At 38.7% G+C, this 17,638-nt stretch overlaps 2 protein-coding genes across 8 annotated transcripts in view; one reads left to right on the top strand and one right to left on the bottom strand.

Moving 5' to 3' along the window:
• The window catches only part of DOCK1 (dedicator of cytokinesis 1), a 561,291-nt gene that overhangs the window by 224,960 nt on the left and 318,693 nt on the right, over nucleotides 1–17,638 (top strand). The window lies entirely within an intron of this gene.
• Nucleotides 1–17,638, bottom strand: part of INSYN2A (inhibitory synaptic factor 2A) — a 79,791-nt gene that overhangs the window by 48,887 nt on the left and 13,266 nt on the right. For 5 of the 6 annotated variants that reach the window (XM_045023409.1, XM_045023410.1, XM_045023411.1 and 2 more), the window contains exon 2: nucleotides 8,410–9,607. In XM_045023409.1, the coding sequence (XP_044879344.1) occupies nucleotides 8,410–9,602 (1,193 nt within the window). In that variant the 5' untranslated portion in view covers nucleotides 9,603–9,607. Of the gene's footprint in view, nucleotides 1–3,359; nucleotides 3,675–8,409; nucleotides 9,608–17,638 lie in introns of those variants that run through there. The other variant, XM_045023414.1, reaches the window with a different exon arrangement.

Below are 17,638 nucleotides of genomic sequence, written 5' to 3'. Positions count from 1 at the left end.
CTCTAGACATTTAATCCAACAGGAATAGAATGATCACATCCAATTGCTATGAAAACACTGGCCCAAAAAATACAAAATGCACATCATGTTCTGAAAGCCAAGAAATATGGGTTCAGTTCACATCTAGTGGAAATCTGTTTCACAGCTACAGGTTCTTCAGAGAGAAAGCTCTGCCCTCTGTTCCCCCTACATAGATAATACCTTACTTGTATTTGAAGTTGGGATGAAAAATAGGCTGCTAATCTGAACATAAGATAACCATCTGGAGCTAGTTCTGTCCTCACACATCTAGTTGAGACATCTAGCCTGGTTTTGGACATACAGGCCAGAAGTGGGGGTGAATCTGTGATTAAAACTTGAATGGTGTTGGATCTATTGATGACCAATCTTGAGTTTAACAGCAAGACCTTCAGTTTGGGGCCCACTGATCCCTCTTGTTCAGAATTCTCAGGCAGTATTGAGGGAAGATGCCTCACTCTGAGTTTTAACCTGGAAGCAGGGGATGTTTGAACAGGTGTGTCTATGCCAGCACAACCAGTATGGGGGAGGTCACGAGTTCTGTATCCCAAGCATGTAGTGTATCCTAAGTCTACCCAGTCACCAATGTGAAGCACTTGTGCTCTACGTCCGTTAGGTTTTTATTATGGAAGAGGTGTAAGGGGAAAGGAGTGGTAGCTATGCTGGGACCTGGGACCTACCAAGAGGCACCTATATGAACATTTAATGCTCTCATAGGCCCTAGCTGGAGGTAATAGCATGAGGGCCACTGATGAAACTGGGGAGGTGGAATGAGGAAAACGGTCACACACAGAGAAGAGAAAGCAGTGGACCTTATCTTTCCCTTCCTATTCCCACAAAAAGTATTAGCCACAGAAGTGCTACAGGGGAGTAAAGCTATGGAAGTGTCACATGTAAGAATGTGACCCCATGGAAGAAGGCATGCAGTGTTTGTCCCAATATTACTGAAATTCAGACACTGACAGTTTTCAGAATCAGAGTTCAATTAACTTCAGATGTTGGATGTTCCCAAAAGAGGAGCGTTTGTGTGGAGGGTAAAAGGAGTACAGGCAGAGATGCTGGGTTTTTTGAGATAACCTAGAAAATTAAAACACAACTGCTCCTGCTAGTAGTACAGCTGTGTCAAGAAGAGAAGGGAAATGTTTGATGGGCAAATATGGTGGTGACAGTGAAGAGGTGCAGTGTAAGTGAAAAAAACATTCAAGGAAGCGGCAGGCCACTCTGAGCAAGTCTCAACAATGCACAAACTTTTGTAGAATTGTTTGCCTTGAACAAGAAAACATATCCAAGGAAATTTGCTGTCTTTGCTTCAGAAGGGTGAGCCATCACAGGTTCCAAGCCATCTTAATACATCTGCACTCAGGAATAATTTATAAACAATGCATTCACTGCAATATGGCAGTACTAGTTTGAGAATTTAGGAGACAGTCTCAGTAAGTCACTAATTCTATCAGCAAACAAACAAATGTAGAGACTACAGAGCAGAAAGTAAAGTACAGTCACTGTCTTGTCTTCCAAAGGATTGCTGTTACAGAAGCTAAGATTTAAATACATTCAATGTATAATGTAATTATGTGATTTATTGGTTTCTAGTTATCATAAAAATCTGTTTGTATTGCAGAAATCTGCAAATATGTAGCTGCCTTCTGGTCTTGAGCATCTCCATCCACCATATTGCCTTCCTCCCTGGCCTAACTCTCACCCACAGTAATTTTATTGAACGTTCCTGCTTCTGTGCTATGACTTCCCTTAAAAGAGAAGAGCAGGAGGCAGGCAGAAGCAGCTCCTTCCAGAATGAGAACAGGCCACTGTGAGCACCCCGTTCCCACTCGAACTTCAGGAAGAGGCTGCTACTACAAATAGCTTAGAACTGTATGGGACATGTCTCTTGCCCCCCATCTGTCTCTCACACACATGCTCTCTCTATACTGATTCCAGTCAGACATGAAAATACTATTCCAAACAATAGCAGTGATAAATATGAGCACCCATATTCATTTGAATTAAGTGTGAATCCTGAATTTTAAACTTTGAGACTCAGTTAGCTCTACAAGTTCCAAACAGCTGAAGTTAGCCTAGGAGCTGCTTCAGTTCTTTTCAGTACAAATAACAGTTATATAGTCTCACTATGGTGCATTTTAAGTTTATTGAAAAATACTCTGAAAAGGGCAACAATTTTTCAAAAGTTAAGTGACTTAAGAACATAAGAATGGCCCTACTGAGTCAGACCCAATGGTCCACCATGCCCAGTATCCTGGCTTCGACAGTGGTTGATGCCAGACATTTCAGAGGGAATGAACACAACAGGTCAATTTGAGTGATTCATCCCCTGTCATCCAGTCCCAGATTGTAAGTCAAGGGGACTTAAGGTCTTAAGTCGCTTAGAAACTTCTGAAAATTTTACTCTGATGGATTTTTCATTGCCATTGCCATATAATCCCATACAGCTCTGCCACATAAATCAGATCCTTTCTACAGAATTTCAGTCTACTTTGCTATAGAGTACAAAGGGCTTAGCTTATAGCCATTAGTCATACTTGGAAGTTTCAAAGGACTGGCCACAGATGTTCTACAATTTAACAAATCACTTAAGTATGTTGCAATCCTCCTAATGCTCAAGCAGTGCATATTCAACGTACATTCCATGCACAGGACTGTAGTTAACCAGTTTTTAGGACAGTAGTTCGAATTCTGCTTTCAGTGGCTCCTGTGCAAACTCACTGGCATAACTAAGGTTGTACAAATAAAACAGAGAATTTGGCTCAAAAAATGTGTATCCATTGCATTTAAATGAGCAATACCTGACTACCTGATTATGACAGCTCACTGGGAGGTATTCCAAATATCTTCCCTCAACTGCCAGCAGGGAGTTTGTGGTTTCTTGGTTTTTGAATCTGCATCTTGTATCTTTAGTTTTGATAAAGATTACACAATATATGATACATTGTCAGCTTTAACTTACCCTGTAAGTCTAAACCTAAGTTTTAGCTCACTGTATCCCCATCACCATTTTCCATAATCTAAATAAATACATTAATTTTAAAAAAAAAGCTTGTGTGGTTTTTTTAAAACAATTCCCTCTTTGAACTTTGATCACAGGTTAAACATACCAAATTTTGATTTCCCCTGGAAAATCCTATAAAACATTCAGACATTTCATATGTCAAAACTGTCTTTAATGCTTTTTAAAAAAATAAAACCTCAGACTTTCAGTATGGCTAGAAGTGTTTCTTCATGGCCCAATTTTAATGTTCTGTGAAAAGCATACAGGGATCGGCACCCAGTCCAGAGGCAATAGAGACATCGGATTTTATTTCTCTAAATGTCAGGACTGGGGGAGGGACTGCAACCAATGTACGATTTCTGCATGTAAACCAGAAAGAGCCAAACAGAGCCCTCTACTTGCTGTCAAGTATTACAGCTTCTCTCTTTGCAGCACTTGTTCAGAATGTATTTTCAGTGTAGTCAAGTATTACTGCATGTTGGTACTGTATGAACAAATATGAGTAGAGAGAATGTAGAAATGACAGTCTTAAAAAGTAAACAGGGATGCTTGTCAGCTAGAGGGTGATGCCACTTGCACTGGAGATGTTGATATAGTTGTTGCTGGCACAGATATATTTAGTGATGAGTGGTACATAATAGTAGTTCAAGACCTATAAAATAGTGAAAATTACTCCACTGAGCACTAATTCCATGGCACTACCACAGTACCTAAGACCCTTACTTTCTTGAATGGAGGAAAGTCTGATTAAATGTTAAAACTTTTTATTCTACCAAATATTAAGCTGTTTGTGCTTATCTACTAATTATAAATTATTGTTATAAGCTATATTTTCTTCACAAGTGTATGTACATTATTCAATAAATGAAAAAATATAAAGTGGTAGAAATGCTGAGTATTGTTGATATTTTGGCAGAAGAGATGGTTGAGCCTGCTACGATAGGCATAGAACTAGAAGAATATTTTTTGTTTTCATAATACCAAGTGACCAAGGACAGGATCAGTTCAGAACAAGATATTGAAAAAAAGTGAGTATTCTAGCATTATAAAAAAGGACTGATGGACAGTATGAATAACTGTGCATTTGTGATCACTGTAGAAAAAAAGAAGTTATGGAAGAAAATTCCTAGAACAATGCAAGGTTTATTTATTTATTCATGAGTTGGGTATTTTGGGGAAGAGAGTGATTAAGATACAATTGGTCTTCGTGAGGTATACATTTTCTAAGGGAACAAAACGTTCCCTTAGCTATTCTTATGGAATCTAATCAATGGAGCATGGACTTACTCTATGCACAGGGTCAGATTCTTTTCTGTGTTGCTCCGTTGATGCAAACAGTCTGGCAAGCAGATAGATCTGGCATTCTGAGAATTCCCTTGGCAATGGGGGAAACTAGGCTGGCATAGAGGTGGTGTATCCACCTCCTGCACAACACCCGCATTTCTAAGTAGGTAGCGATTATGACTCTAAGAACCACTCAATGCTAACTGGCGGAGGGGTCACTGTTCTGTAACAGGAGCCCCGACAGGCCTTATAAACTCATGGCACCCAACACATTGCTGACATAGTATTTATCTATAAGGAATGTCATGTGGGATTTTAAATGAATCCAAGACTATACTGATCTTCATAATCGTTGTGTAATGTATGTACAGAAGTTGTGTATATGTACTAAATAGATGTCTAAATCAAGGCAGGGTTTACAAACAAGCTTTGAGTCAGACAAAGGAAGTTGTCTTGCTATTGGTTACGAAAGTTAAGGACTGTAAGCCAACACAATGAAAGCTAAATCTGCATAAGGAGTATATGGAGTTGGGAGGACACTGGAGACTAAGGGCTTGTCTCTGTGAAGACCCGCTAAATCGACCGCAGATCACTCTCACGTCGACTCTGGTACTGTACCGGAACGAGACGAGTAAGGGGAGTCAACGGGAGAGCATCTCCCGTCGACAAAGCATAGTGTGGCCCTCGCGGTAAGTAAATCTGAGCTATGTTGACTTGAGTTACGCTACTAATGTAACTCAAATTGCGTCGCTTAGATCAACTTTCCCCTGTAGCACAGAACTGCCCTAAATCACACAGGGGTATTCCGACTCTGGAGGCAAAACAATGAACTTTGGGAATATCAGAAGGCAAAAAGGACACATCTTTATCCATCACGGAGGGAGCAAAATGGACAGCACTTTTTGCACTCTTGAAAGGTGGACGCTGGGAGACTGCTTTAGGTAAGAATCTGTTAAAGTTAAGTTTAGCCTCTTAGGGAGCCTGTTATACTTTGTTTTATATGTGACCATTGATGTTTCCATTATCCTTTTTCAGTATCTCTTAAATACTTATTTCCAATACTAAACTTATTATTCTATTCACTATAACTATATCTCAGGGCTGTGATATTATAAAGGAGCTGATCCTGAAATGTTTCGGTCAAGCTGTGTGTATGTTGTTCCCTTGGGGACAGCAAACCTGGTAACTTCTGAGGGTGTCCAGTGATAGCAGCTGAATCCTACAGGGGATACTTTCAGAGAGGCTCTGAGGCTAGAGTATACTTCTTGTTACCTGCGAGGCAAAGTAAGGGCTGGCAAAGCCCTGAGGAGATTGGTTGGGTGGCTAACAGACTGGTGGTGTTAAGGAGCTGACTAGGGTGACTAGATGTACAGATTTCATAGGGACAGTCCCAATATTTGGGGGTTTGTCTTATATAGGTGCCTAATACCCCCAACCCCGTCCCGATTTTTCACACTTGCTATCTAGTCACCCTAGAGCTGACATCCATTTAAGCACAAGCAAGTCTCTCTCTTGCTGAGGCAGTGGGGTAACAAGGTGACTGTCAGTCCTGCGTACCCTGAGAAACTGTCACAGGGATATGTGCCTGGCGCACAAGGGCTAGTGCCAGCTGGTGTACGTTAGGGCAGCCCTACACTCCATCTTGCCATCGTAATAAAGATTACACTACATGGTACAATAAAGATTTTACATTCTCTGATCTGTGTCCAGTTATATTTCATATTGTAAGGGGTCTGTCTTAGGACTCCTTAATATATCATTGTATTAGCATGACTGTAGTATGCAATATAAATACAATAGGACTTTTTCAAAAATTAAACTCTTCAGCTATTATAAACAATGACAAACATCATTAGTTAACAGCCCACATGTTGGATTAAGTACCCCAATCTTTAAAATTGAGGCCATTTTCTAAATTCAGATTGATACTAAAATATTGACTATTGTTCGACCAAAAAAAGAGTGCATTTAGACTGGAAAGCTGTGTGTTATCTTATATCCATATGTTATCGCCAACATACAAGCATACACCAAAGGGGGTTTAGAATGTAAATGCTAATGGAACTTTTAACAATAGTCAGTGTTGAATTGTCCAGAAGTATTAAATTTTTCCTTGCCTCCAAGTGCATACTGTTTGAACTTGTTGCAGTTCACCTATTTTAAACAATCTGAGCACAGATGAGACGTGTTGGAAGTGGAGGGGTAGGGCAGGAAATAATCCCTGTAGAAAATCGAGTTCTAATACCTCCTATCTTGGTGATCAGAGTGAAAAAAGGGCTTGCTTTCTGACCAGTTTGCAAGATATGGGGAAGATGGCTGTAACAGTCAATGCTAATATTGTTTATAGTGATGTTGTAGATGTATTTGTTCTAGGATACAAGAGAAACAAGGTGGGTGAGGTAATATATTGTATTGGACCAACTTAGGTTGGTGACAAGCTTGTCTCTTTCACCAACAGAAGTTGATTCAACAAAATATATTACCTCATCCATCTTGTCTTTCAGTGCTAATATTGTTAGGTTTGGGTATTATTTTGAAGGTAGACTTTTACTGTTCTAGATTAGGGGAAATACAGGAGAAGGGCTTTGTCATGTTGAAAACCTTTAAAAGGGATCATTCACTGATTGAGGTAGGAGTTGTGGTTTTAGGAAAGTGATTCATCAGTGATATAGGACTGGGTACAGTCCTAATACTGGGTACATTGAATGGACCCATCTATGTGAGGAGAAATATGGGGCAGAATTGACGGTGGTGGGGAGTTACCGTTTAATTAAAAAGGGCATCTTTGAGTTAATTATTTCGGCTATTGCTTGAGAGAGTAGATCCTTAGTCTGAAAGGCCAAGCACTATCAGTCTATCCTGAACATAATATAACCATCTGTAAACAAATTAAAACGGTTATGTGTTCAGAAAACTGGTTGACTTTTAAATTATTTATAAGCATTATATTTAGAGATTTGAGGATTGACAAAACATTCTCTAGTGCCTTAATAATAAACAAATTAAAGTGTAACTCTTAAGTCTACTGTTTGGATGATGAATACAATCTACTCCAAACACAAGGAAAAGGTCTAATGTTTATTTGAGAGGGAAAAACTGAGTTTGTTTTTGTTGTTAAATTTAAAACCTTGTATATTATAGAAGGGTTTAAAAACATGTGAGCAACTGTTAGAAAAGTGTTTCTTCTGAAATGCAGCCATTGAGTAAAAACTAGCAAATGACGACAATGAATCCTTATAGTATTAAATGAAGATCATGTATATGGGACACCAAAGGCACCCAAGGGTTGCAATTATCAGATAAAGACTAAATTATCTGTATCTGGTTAAATAACTATCACTTGCATCACTCATGCAAAAGTAATAGTACTTGTAGAAAATGTGTAAGCTTATGGAAGAAAACAAATGATTACAAAATAATTTTCCCTTTGGCTGTGATGAAAAGTTTTGCATATTTTGGACAGTATCAGCATTGTGTGGAAGACTTGTTATTCAAATATTTCCTTTATATTAAATATCTGAAGTAATACAAATAAGATTAAAAACTCTGAAGTTTAAAGAATAAAACAATCAAGATTCTCATGCAGTTAATGAGATTGTTCAGAGTTGTATTAGTATCCCTTAATCTTAAAAGATATTTCTATTATAGAATGAGGCTTTTCTTCTAAATTTTAGTGCCATACAGAGAATTATTGTTCATACAAATTGTTGATATAAAAAGCATACTGAATAATGCATATTCTGAAAGGTAGTTTGTTATGTGCATATTAGAAAAAGTGAAATAGCTTCAATGTCATTTCAGGCACTAATCCTCAGACTAATAGATTCAATTCCTTAACAAAAATATATATAGCGAGAAAGATGAATCAATTAAATATTCAATTTAAGGAATATAAATAAATAAGACCTATTTTTAAAGATGGCTATGTAGTTAATCTAGGACATATTTCTAAAGCAAAAACATTTAGAACATGTGAAAAATATGACACTGGTTCAGTACTGGAATTTACTTAAGATTTATGCTTCTTGTGTAGATTAAATTGGCAAATTTAAATGACAGTACATATTAAGAAAGCTTTTAAAAACAATTTGGTTTATACTTACCCTTCTCTATGAGCTTCTCCTTTTTCTAGCTCCTGAATGACACCCAACAGCACTTTTATGGTTTCCTGGCTTGAGCTGATTAAATTCTCCATCATCTGAAGCTGTGCTTTCAAGTCTACCACTTCTGTGTGAGGCACAATTTGTTGGCATTCTTCACTCACAGCAACTGCTGTCTGACAAGGCTGGTTTTCTTCCATAGGTGAAACATTTATCTGAAGGGTCTGTTCATTACATTCGGCTGATTGGCACTGTGCCTGTGTTGAGCAGGCCTGAGCGTTTACTGACTGGGATTGCAGACCATTAAGATGCACAGTTCTCTTTTTTTCCTCATCTGTTGCTGGGCATAGTGACCATTCAGTCTCTGCTGCAGAGTTTTGCGGGTCAGGCTGTGTGGCATGTGAACTGGATGCAGGTAAATAAATTGTAGCTACTTCCGTCTTGAACACTTTCCCATGTGCTGATTGATTAGATTCCTCATTATCCAGAGGCACTGTATCATGTTTTGCATTATCGTGCAGCTGGTAATCAGGCTCTTCTGAAGTAGAGTCTGCTGAGTTTTGAAGAGAAGGAGGTTCTTTAGTACAGCTGTGCAAATCAGTGCTTTTACATGCCTCTGAACAGTTGTCACTAGAAGGCTGATCTACTGCATTCATGCGTTCATGAGTATGGGAAATAAACTCTGCTGTCTTTAGGTCACTGACCTTGCTACAATGAGCAGCCTCCCCTGAGTTTTTACTATCTTCATCCTTAATATCTATTAAAAATCCATTGTTTTGACTCTTAAAGGTGTCAACAGCTGAGACGCTTTTAATAATATTCCCTTTTTTGCGGTCCAAAGGGAATGTCTGGTAACACTTTTTAAGATCTGGTGAGGTCTGAACTCCTGTGCTCTTAGTAACATTAGGTATGGACCTTCGTGCGGGCACTGTCATATATTTACGATAAGCTGCTTTATAAGAGATGGGCTTTGTTTCTCTTTTGTCTGCATGCTGTACTGTAGATAGTTGTTTGTCCCTTTGTTCATTCTGGGCCTCGCAGATATCTTTAAATCTCACCTGAAGGGCTTTGTTTCTTTTCTTAATCTGTCGATTGGGATCCAATGCATATTTCATCTCCAAAGCAAGGGAAGCTGCTGGCTCAACTTCACTTTCTGAGGTTGTGAGTAAGCATTTGCTGGATTCCTTACTCACCATGATGCCTGTATTTAAAAACAGTTTAAGAAGTCTTTTATTAAAACAGAAATGTTTCCTTAATTCAAATATTATAAACTTCTAGAAAATATCCTGTATTTTTAAGTAGTCCCGTTTTATGTTTGTGAAAAACAGGCTGTGTGTGGAAAACTAGGTCCTCATGGTAGCTTGAAAAGTTTTACTTCCTTTGTTTTATACCTTACTGCTTTTGGGAGAATTGTGTATTTCTCTGTTGAATATTTTATAATAATCAGCACTTCATACAATCAAAAAGTTGAAAACACTTATGGGCAGGGTGATTGTCAATGAACAGCGATGGGTTTCTGTGAAAGACACTTCTTTCTTGCAAGAGGCATGAAATTGTAAAGTACTACGAATACTGCGTAGTCCTCCCATTATTATAATTGAGTTAAGTTTTGGCTCTACTAATTTTTTGAACATTGCATAATTAATTTCTGATTAGATTTAAAGAACAATTGTCTTTAAATCCCCTGGCTATAAAATCCAGCTTTTGTAGTTCAAGGGTAGAAGTGTATGCATATATCTAAGATCAGAACATTTGAAAGGATTAGTAATTGTGCAGTGGGTATAGAGCTTAATAGGTTTTGTTTGTATGTTAGATCATATGGACAGATTAAATATTCGGAACATGTTGCTCTGCTTGAGAAGACATCCAGATTTTTACAACATATTGATAGTTTTTTGTAAGCAAGTACAATGATTATGGTGGAGGGCATTCTTGTTACTGCTTCTGTGTCAATGGACTCATCTGAACTTTTTTAGTCTTAAAGACAGAAAACCAGTTATCACCATTTAAAAAAAAATATTTTCTGTAGTAACTTTTTTGTACAGTAAGCCTATTATTGTTTACTATATCCGACAGTTAAAACAGAGAAATTCTCTCAAAGAAATAGTAAAATATGGAGCTCTGTTTTGAGCATTCAGTTTTCATCCTGTGTTGAACTACGAAGTGTAGCTAAGATACAGGTGGCTGGCTGATTATTCCACACTAGAGTAACACCTGAATTTATTATGCTGCTTCACAGCAGTTTTATGTGCATGGAAAAGTTTACATGATTGCTGAAGTAAGAAAATACATTTCTGTTGGCATAAATTAACAGAGTCAAAGTCAATGGATTTGTGTATATTTACACCAGCAAACAGTTAAAGTGTCTTTCGTTGATGGCGTGTCCCTCCCATCCGTCCCCCCCCCACATTCAGTAAGAATCTGTTATGATAAATGAACTGATGTTTTTTAGGTTTCATAAAAAGTTTAAAAAAATGTGTCTAGGTATTGGAGCAAGACTTGCAAGCTGGGGCAAACATGGGGAAAATAGTGTTTTATATAAAAAGCTGTTTAAATGGCTAATCCTTTTTCATTGAATTCCCTGCCATTTTTAAGCATTTATACTTGAATGAGATTTCTATCCCTCACAATCTTTTTTGCTTGATCCTGCAGTGAAGTCATAATCCTGCATATCAGTCTGTTGCCATGGAAGGATTTCTACTTATAGTGTCTTTTATCTGTAAATCTCAACATGCTTTACAAACATCAATAAAGCCTCCTTACACTTCTAGGAAGATAAATATTATTATTTCCATTGTATAGATGGGGAAACAGAGGTAGTGACTTCCCCAAGGTCACAAAGCAAGCCAATGATAAAGTTGAGAAGTGACTCCAAGAGTCCTTATGGCAGGCTGGAATAGCACCCAGGAGTCCTTATTCCCACCCACCTTCTCAAACCACTAGAAATGTTGTCATTGCGTGATTACAATGGTACTAATTCAGCATTATGAAAGCCTTTCAAATATAAATACATATAATTAGGATAAAATGTAAAGAAAAGAATCCAGCTAAAACTTTATATTAGCTTAGTATAGTAATCAAAGGATAGTATCTTATATTTAGATTTCATAAAGAAAAAAACAATGTTTAAGTATGATATCCTTCAATGCAAACCCTTGCTACCAAGGAATGCCAAGTTATATCATACCTCTTAACTGTACCCTAATGCCCACAACACACATTTCCACTTATCATAATGGATGATATCTTCATGAGTTCCTTCGGAGACATGGGTCCATCACACTTGCAAAGAGGTATTACGTAATAGACCACTTAATATTGATTTAATACTCTTGCATTGCCTAACCAACAGAAGGAAATGTGAGCCTTAACTGACAATTTCAGGCTTAACTTGAAATTGTCTTTTTGTCATCTGTAATATTTAGTATTTTCTCAGCTGTTAACAGCTGGAATTCAGGTAACGTATTGAACATACAGAAATGTCTGTTTTCAGGGCATATTCCTTTTTAAACCCTTGTTTGTTTGTTTGCTTTTTGCTTTTTTTTTTTTTTTTTTTTGCTGCTGTTAGTTTTTGGATCACTACTCTTTACCCCTTACCGCTCTGAAGCCATGTTTGTCAGCTGCCTATGAACAGGGCAGAATACTGATTCTTCTTTCTCCTAAGGTATGATGTCTCCACAGCAAATGAAGGTATGATTGCAGCTCTGGTGGGCATGCCTGCAGTAGCTTTAATCTAGCTAACCCCTGTAATAATAGCGGTGAAGACATGGTGGCATGGACTTCAGAGTGGACTAGCACCAGAGTCCAGACCAGGAGACCCCAGTGGGCTTGTACTGGAGCAGCTAGCCCAGGGGTAGGCAACCTATGGCACGCGTGCCGAAATCGGCATGCGAGCTGATTTTCAGTGGCACACACACTGCCTGGGTCCTGGCCACCAGTCCGGGGGGCTCTGCATTTTAATTTAATTTTAAATGAAGCTTCTTAAACATTTTAAAAACCTTATTTACTTTACATACAACGACAGTTTAGTTATATATTATACACTTACAGAAAGAGATCTTCTAAAAACGTTCAAATGTATTACTGGCACGCAAAACCTTAAATTAGAGTGAACAAATGAAGACTCAGCATACCACTTCTGAAACATTGCCGACCCCTGAGCTAGCCTGAGCTGCAATTTGTGCCTCCATGTCTTTACTACTGTTCTTACCCATGTTAGCTACATTAAAACTAGTGCAGGTGTGCCTCCCTGGGCTACAATCACACCTTCATTTGTTGTTTAGATGTGCCCTATCATCTCTCTTTCTCTCTCCCTCTGGGGATAAAGCCTAACACTTAGAAGCAGCAAAACTTAACAGTTCAATGAGCTAGGTGCAATACTGGAACATTCGTTGGATTTTAATATCGTTCCAAGGTTGATGTTTTCAGAGCCACTGAGGATATTTAGATATAGGATGGAATTTTCAAAAACAGCAAAGTGGTTTAGGAGCACAAATCCCATTGAAATTCAGTAACTTGTGCTTCTTAACCACATAGCTGCTTCTGAAAATCTCATGCACAGCTGCCATTAATTGTAATGAATTGTGTCCCTAAATTCTGTAGATCTAATCAATCGTTAGCAAACACCTGAAGTAAGACTTTGTAGAAGCCAAAGCATATTATGTCTAGTCTAATCTATATTTATTACCATTACCTCCAGGTGGCTGTGGGTGAAGTAGAGTTACTGTAGAAAGGGAAATGTTTTCTGCATGAGCCTGCAAGGAAAATGTTCAAACTGAGTGTGGGGGAGAGAGAGAAGCAGAATCAAAGAATTCAAATGATCACAAAAGATTTTACTGCCCACGTTTGAGTTTTTCAGCCTCAATATTAAAATAATGAGGCCTTGTAATACAATTAAAATAGTAAGAGGCTCATCTGTTGACACATCACTTTAAAAGATGCTATTATGCTGCATAAAGCTGCTGAATTTCTTGCTGATTCATTGTGGAAGGTCCAGCTTCTTAACTCAACCCTGAATATAAAAAGATACCGGTAGCCCTCTATGCAGTGGTAACGGAGCTAGGGTAGAGGAAGTCCTGGAAGAAAACACTAGGGGCGGCCAAGCCTAGAGAAGAAACATAGGTGAGTTTCATGCAGTGTCAAGTATCAGAGGGGGTGCTGTGTTAGTCTGGATCTGTGAAACGCGACAGAGAGTCCTGTGGCACCTTATAGACTAACAGATGTATTGGAGCATGAGCTTTCGTGAGTGAATACCCACTTCGTCAGACTCATGCTTATGCTCCAATACTTCTGTTAGTCTATAAGGTGCCACTCTTTGTCACTTTTTACAGATCCAGACTAACACGGCTACCCCTCTGATACTTGACACCATGCAAGGCACTGCATTTAGCTGTATGGAGTGGAAATCCATCAGCCCATGTGTCTGATGAAGTGGGTATTCACCCACGAAAGCTTATGCTCCAATTCGTCTGTTAGTCTATAAGGTGCTACAGGATTCTTTCTCTTTTTTCATGCAGTGAGTGAGCAATAAAGCCAAATGCTAGGAAAGGGGTAAGTTAGGAGCGTTAGGGCTCTGAGTTATAACAGAGAATATTTTCCCAGGTGTCTGGGTGCTGGGTCTTGCACCCATGCTCAGGATCTAACTGATCACCATATTTGGGGTCGGGAAGGAATTTTTCCAGGTGTCAGATTGACAGAGACCTTGGGGGCTTTTGCCTTCCTCTGTAGCACAAGGCATGGGCCATCTGCAGATTTAAATCAGTGTAAATGGTGAATTCTCTGTAAGTTGAAGTTTTTAAATCATGATGTGAGGACTTCAGCAATTCAGCCAGAGGTTAGAGGTCTATTACAGGAGTGGGTGGGTGAGGTTCTGTGGCCTGCAACATGCCATGATCATGATGGTCCCTTCTGGCTGGCCTTAAAGTCTGAATCTAACTCTGGGATTCGAGTGAAATGTCACCTCACTGAAATCAATGGGAAAACTCCAATTTGTTTCACCTTGTGCGTTCTACTGAGGACCATGTAGGGACTCAGGTCAAATAGTTTATTAATGAGTCACACATGACTGTTAGTCTTTTAGCAGTAAAGAATATCCAAAAATGTCAGCCATGTTTGTTATGGGACAAAATATTAGTATACTGTACTTGCTATTTTCAGTTTTATTTTAATTCATATTCATCTATAACTGTTTCATTGGATTGGTGCCCATTTCTGTTACATGGATTCTGTATGCTGAATGCCATCTGTTTCATAGCTACCAAAAATAAAAAATTGAGCTAAAGATGGATTTTCAGAATGCTGGTAGTTAAGTTATGTAAAGCTTGGTAAAATACAATATGGAGACCAGCCAACTTGGAGAGAACAGACAAACCTGAAATAGACTTCATTGAAGTAGGTCAAAAATGTAGGCTAGTATAATCAATTACATTTTTATCCTCCTATTGCTTATTTGTAGATTATAAAACTAAGGGGGACAATTGTAATCATCCACTCTGACCACCTGTATAACACAGGCCATAGAACTTCCCTGAGTAATTCCTATTTGAACTAGAGCATATCTTTTCAGAAAAACAACCAATCTTGATTTTAAAATTGCCAGTGATGGAAAATCCAGCATAATGGAATAATTTATTACCTTCACTTTTTAAAATGTACGCCATATTTCCAGTTTGAATTGTCTAGCTTCAACTTCCAGCCATTGGATCTTGTCATCGCCTTTGCTTTCTAGATTGAAGAGCCCATTATCAAATTTTTGTACCTAGATACTTATACACTTACCAAGTCACGCCTTAACTTTCTCTTAGTTAAGACAACTAGATTGAGATCCTTGAGTCTATTGCTATAAGGCATGTTTTCCAATCCTTTTAATCATTCTAGTGGCTCTTCTCTGACTTCTACCAATTTATCAACATCCTTTTTGAATTGGGAAACCCAAAACTGGACACAGTGTTTCTGTATTGGTCACACCAGAGCCAAACAGAAAGATAATATCCTCCCTAGTCCTCCTTGAGATTCCTGTTTATACATCCAAATATTACATTAGCCCTTCTGGTCCCAAATGTCTCGCTGGACGCTCATGTTCCACTGGTTATCTACCCTGACACCCACATGATTCTCAGAGTCGCTGCTTCCTAGTGATGCTTTATTCATAGATATGACTTTTTATCTGGCTGTATTGAAATGTATATTGTTTGTTTGCATCTGTCTCACCAAGTGATCCACATTGCTCTGTATCAGTGACCTGTCCTCTTATTATTTACCATTCCTCCAGGCATTGTGTCATTGCAAACTTTATCAGTAATGATTTTGTTTTCTTTCACTCATGGATTAAAAATGTTAAACAGTATAGGCCAAGAACTTATCCCTGAGGGACTCCACTAGAAACACACTTGCTTGATGATGATTCCCCATTTATGAATACTTTCTGAAACCTGTCAGGTAGCCAGTTACTGAGATGCCCAAAACTATGGGAAACCAGTTTTCCTTGTCAATCTGTTAAACCAGTGACCCTTACAGGAAATTTAAGTGAAAACACTTATGAAATAAATCCTTTGTGGGCTTTTACTTCTGTAACCTGCTGCACCACTGGATAAAAACTAAACTATGAAATTTAATCAGCTATGGAATATGCTGCATTTACTAAGTTGTCAAACACTGAATGATTATGCCTTAAAGAAGGTCATGTTTTAGGGCACAGGCATCCAGGATAAAAACAATTTAAAAAAAATAAAACAAAAAACAAAACTCAGTGTTCAGCTGTGAAAGTCTCATAATGAAAAGTTACTAGAATAGTTCCTAGTAACTTAAGTATAGTTTTTTAGTGACTTTGCTATTTAGCATTAGAATCTGCTAGCAAGTGATAGATTTAAAAGAACTGGCGTGAGGTTTTGTTAGGACACCTCTGGATTGAAAATCCTGACTCAATTTCCAGATTAATTGAGCCACTGCTTTGTCCCATATGCTTTCGGAATGCCAGAACATTAGGTTATTTTGGAATGAGGTAATCGACAGAATTAATATTGTCCTTAATACAGATGTACCAAGGAATCTGATAATATTCTACAAAATGGAGATAAGATAAATGATGTAGTATATTCTGTGATGCAGTTAATTTTAAGTGTGGCTTTAATAGCCAGTAAATTGATACTTCAAAAATGGCTATCTCCCTTTCCCAATTGCATTAGCCTGAGTAATTCAGCTAGAGAGACTTTTATTTCCAGTAGTAGCTTGAACTAATAATTTTCTAGATATCTGTGATTAGGGGTGATTGCAACCAAAAAGGGTAACTGCAAATTCTTTGCCTTATTTAACTTCTGTTGTGTTCAGTGAGAATTGCACATGCATATCTGCTGACAGAATGCTCAACCAAACAGTTGATGCACAGTAAAATTATTAAGGATTTTAACTGTACTTTTTTTTTTGTATGTGTAGTGTTTTCACCAACGGAATGGAAACGTGCTCTACTTAGCCAAGCACTTCTATCCAGACTAAAACCTAACGGAAAGTTGGGGGTAAACCATTTATCTGTACTTGAAAACCTGAATGTGCTGTTTTGCAGAAGACTTTCCTTATTATGAGAGGGAGGCCCACAGGCCTGCTCTGCTCCCACAGAAGTCAATGCCAAAACTCACATTGATTTCAGTGGGAGCAGGAGCAGGTCCCTTGCCAGACTGGGCTCCTAAATCTGTACCCCTGGACAGGCCAATTGAATATGGGAAACTGTAATATAACTAGGGTCCTGTCAAATTCACGGCCATGAAAAATGCGTCACAGACCATGAAATCTGGTCTTTTATGGGCTTTTATACTATACAGATTTCATGGGGGAGGCCACTGTTTCTCAAACTGGGTGTCCTGACCCAAAGGGGACTGCGGGGTGGGGGGTAGAGTGGAGAGAGAGAGAAGGGGTTGCAAGTTTATTTTAGAAGGGTTGCAGTATTGCCACCCTTACTTCTGTACTGCCTTCAGAGCTGGGCGGCTGCAGAACGGCAGCTGTTGGCTGGGCCTCCAGCTCTGAAGGTGGCGCCCCGCCAGCAGCAGTGCAGAAGTCAGGGTGGCAATACCATACTATGCCATCCTTCTGCGCTGCTGCTGCTGGTGGTTCTCCTTTCAGAATTGGGTTCCTGGCCAGCAGCCACTGCTCTAGAGCCGCCCAGCTCTGAAGGCAGTGCTGCCGACAGCAGCATTGCAGAAGTAAGGGCAGCAATACCGCAACCCCACTACAATAATCTTGC

Source organism: Mauremys mutica, chromosome 7 (genome assembly GCF_020497125.1).
Source record: "Mauremys mutica isolate MM-2020 ecotype Southern chromosome 7, ASM2049712v1, whole genome shotgun sequence".
Lineage (NCBI taxonomy): Eukaryota > Metazoa > Chordata > Testudines > Geoemydidae > Mauremys > Mauremys mutica.
This window is presented reverse-complemented; position numbering and strand designations above follow the sequence as displayed.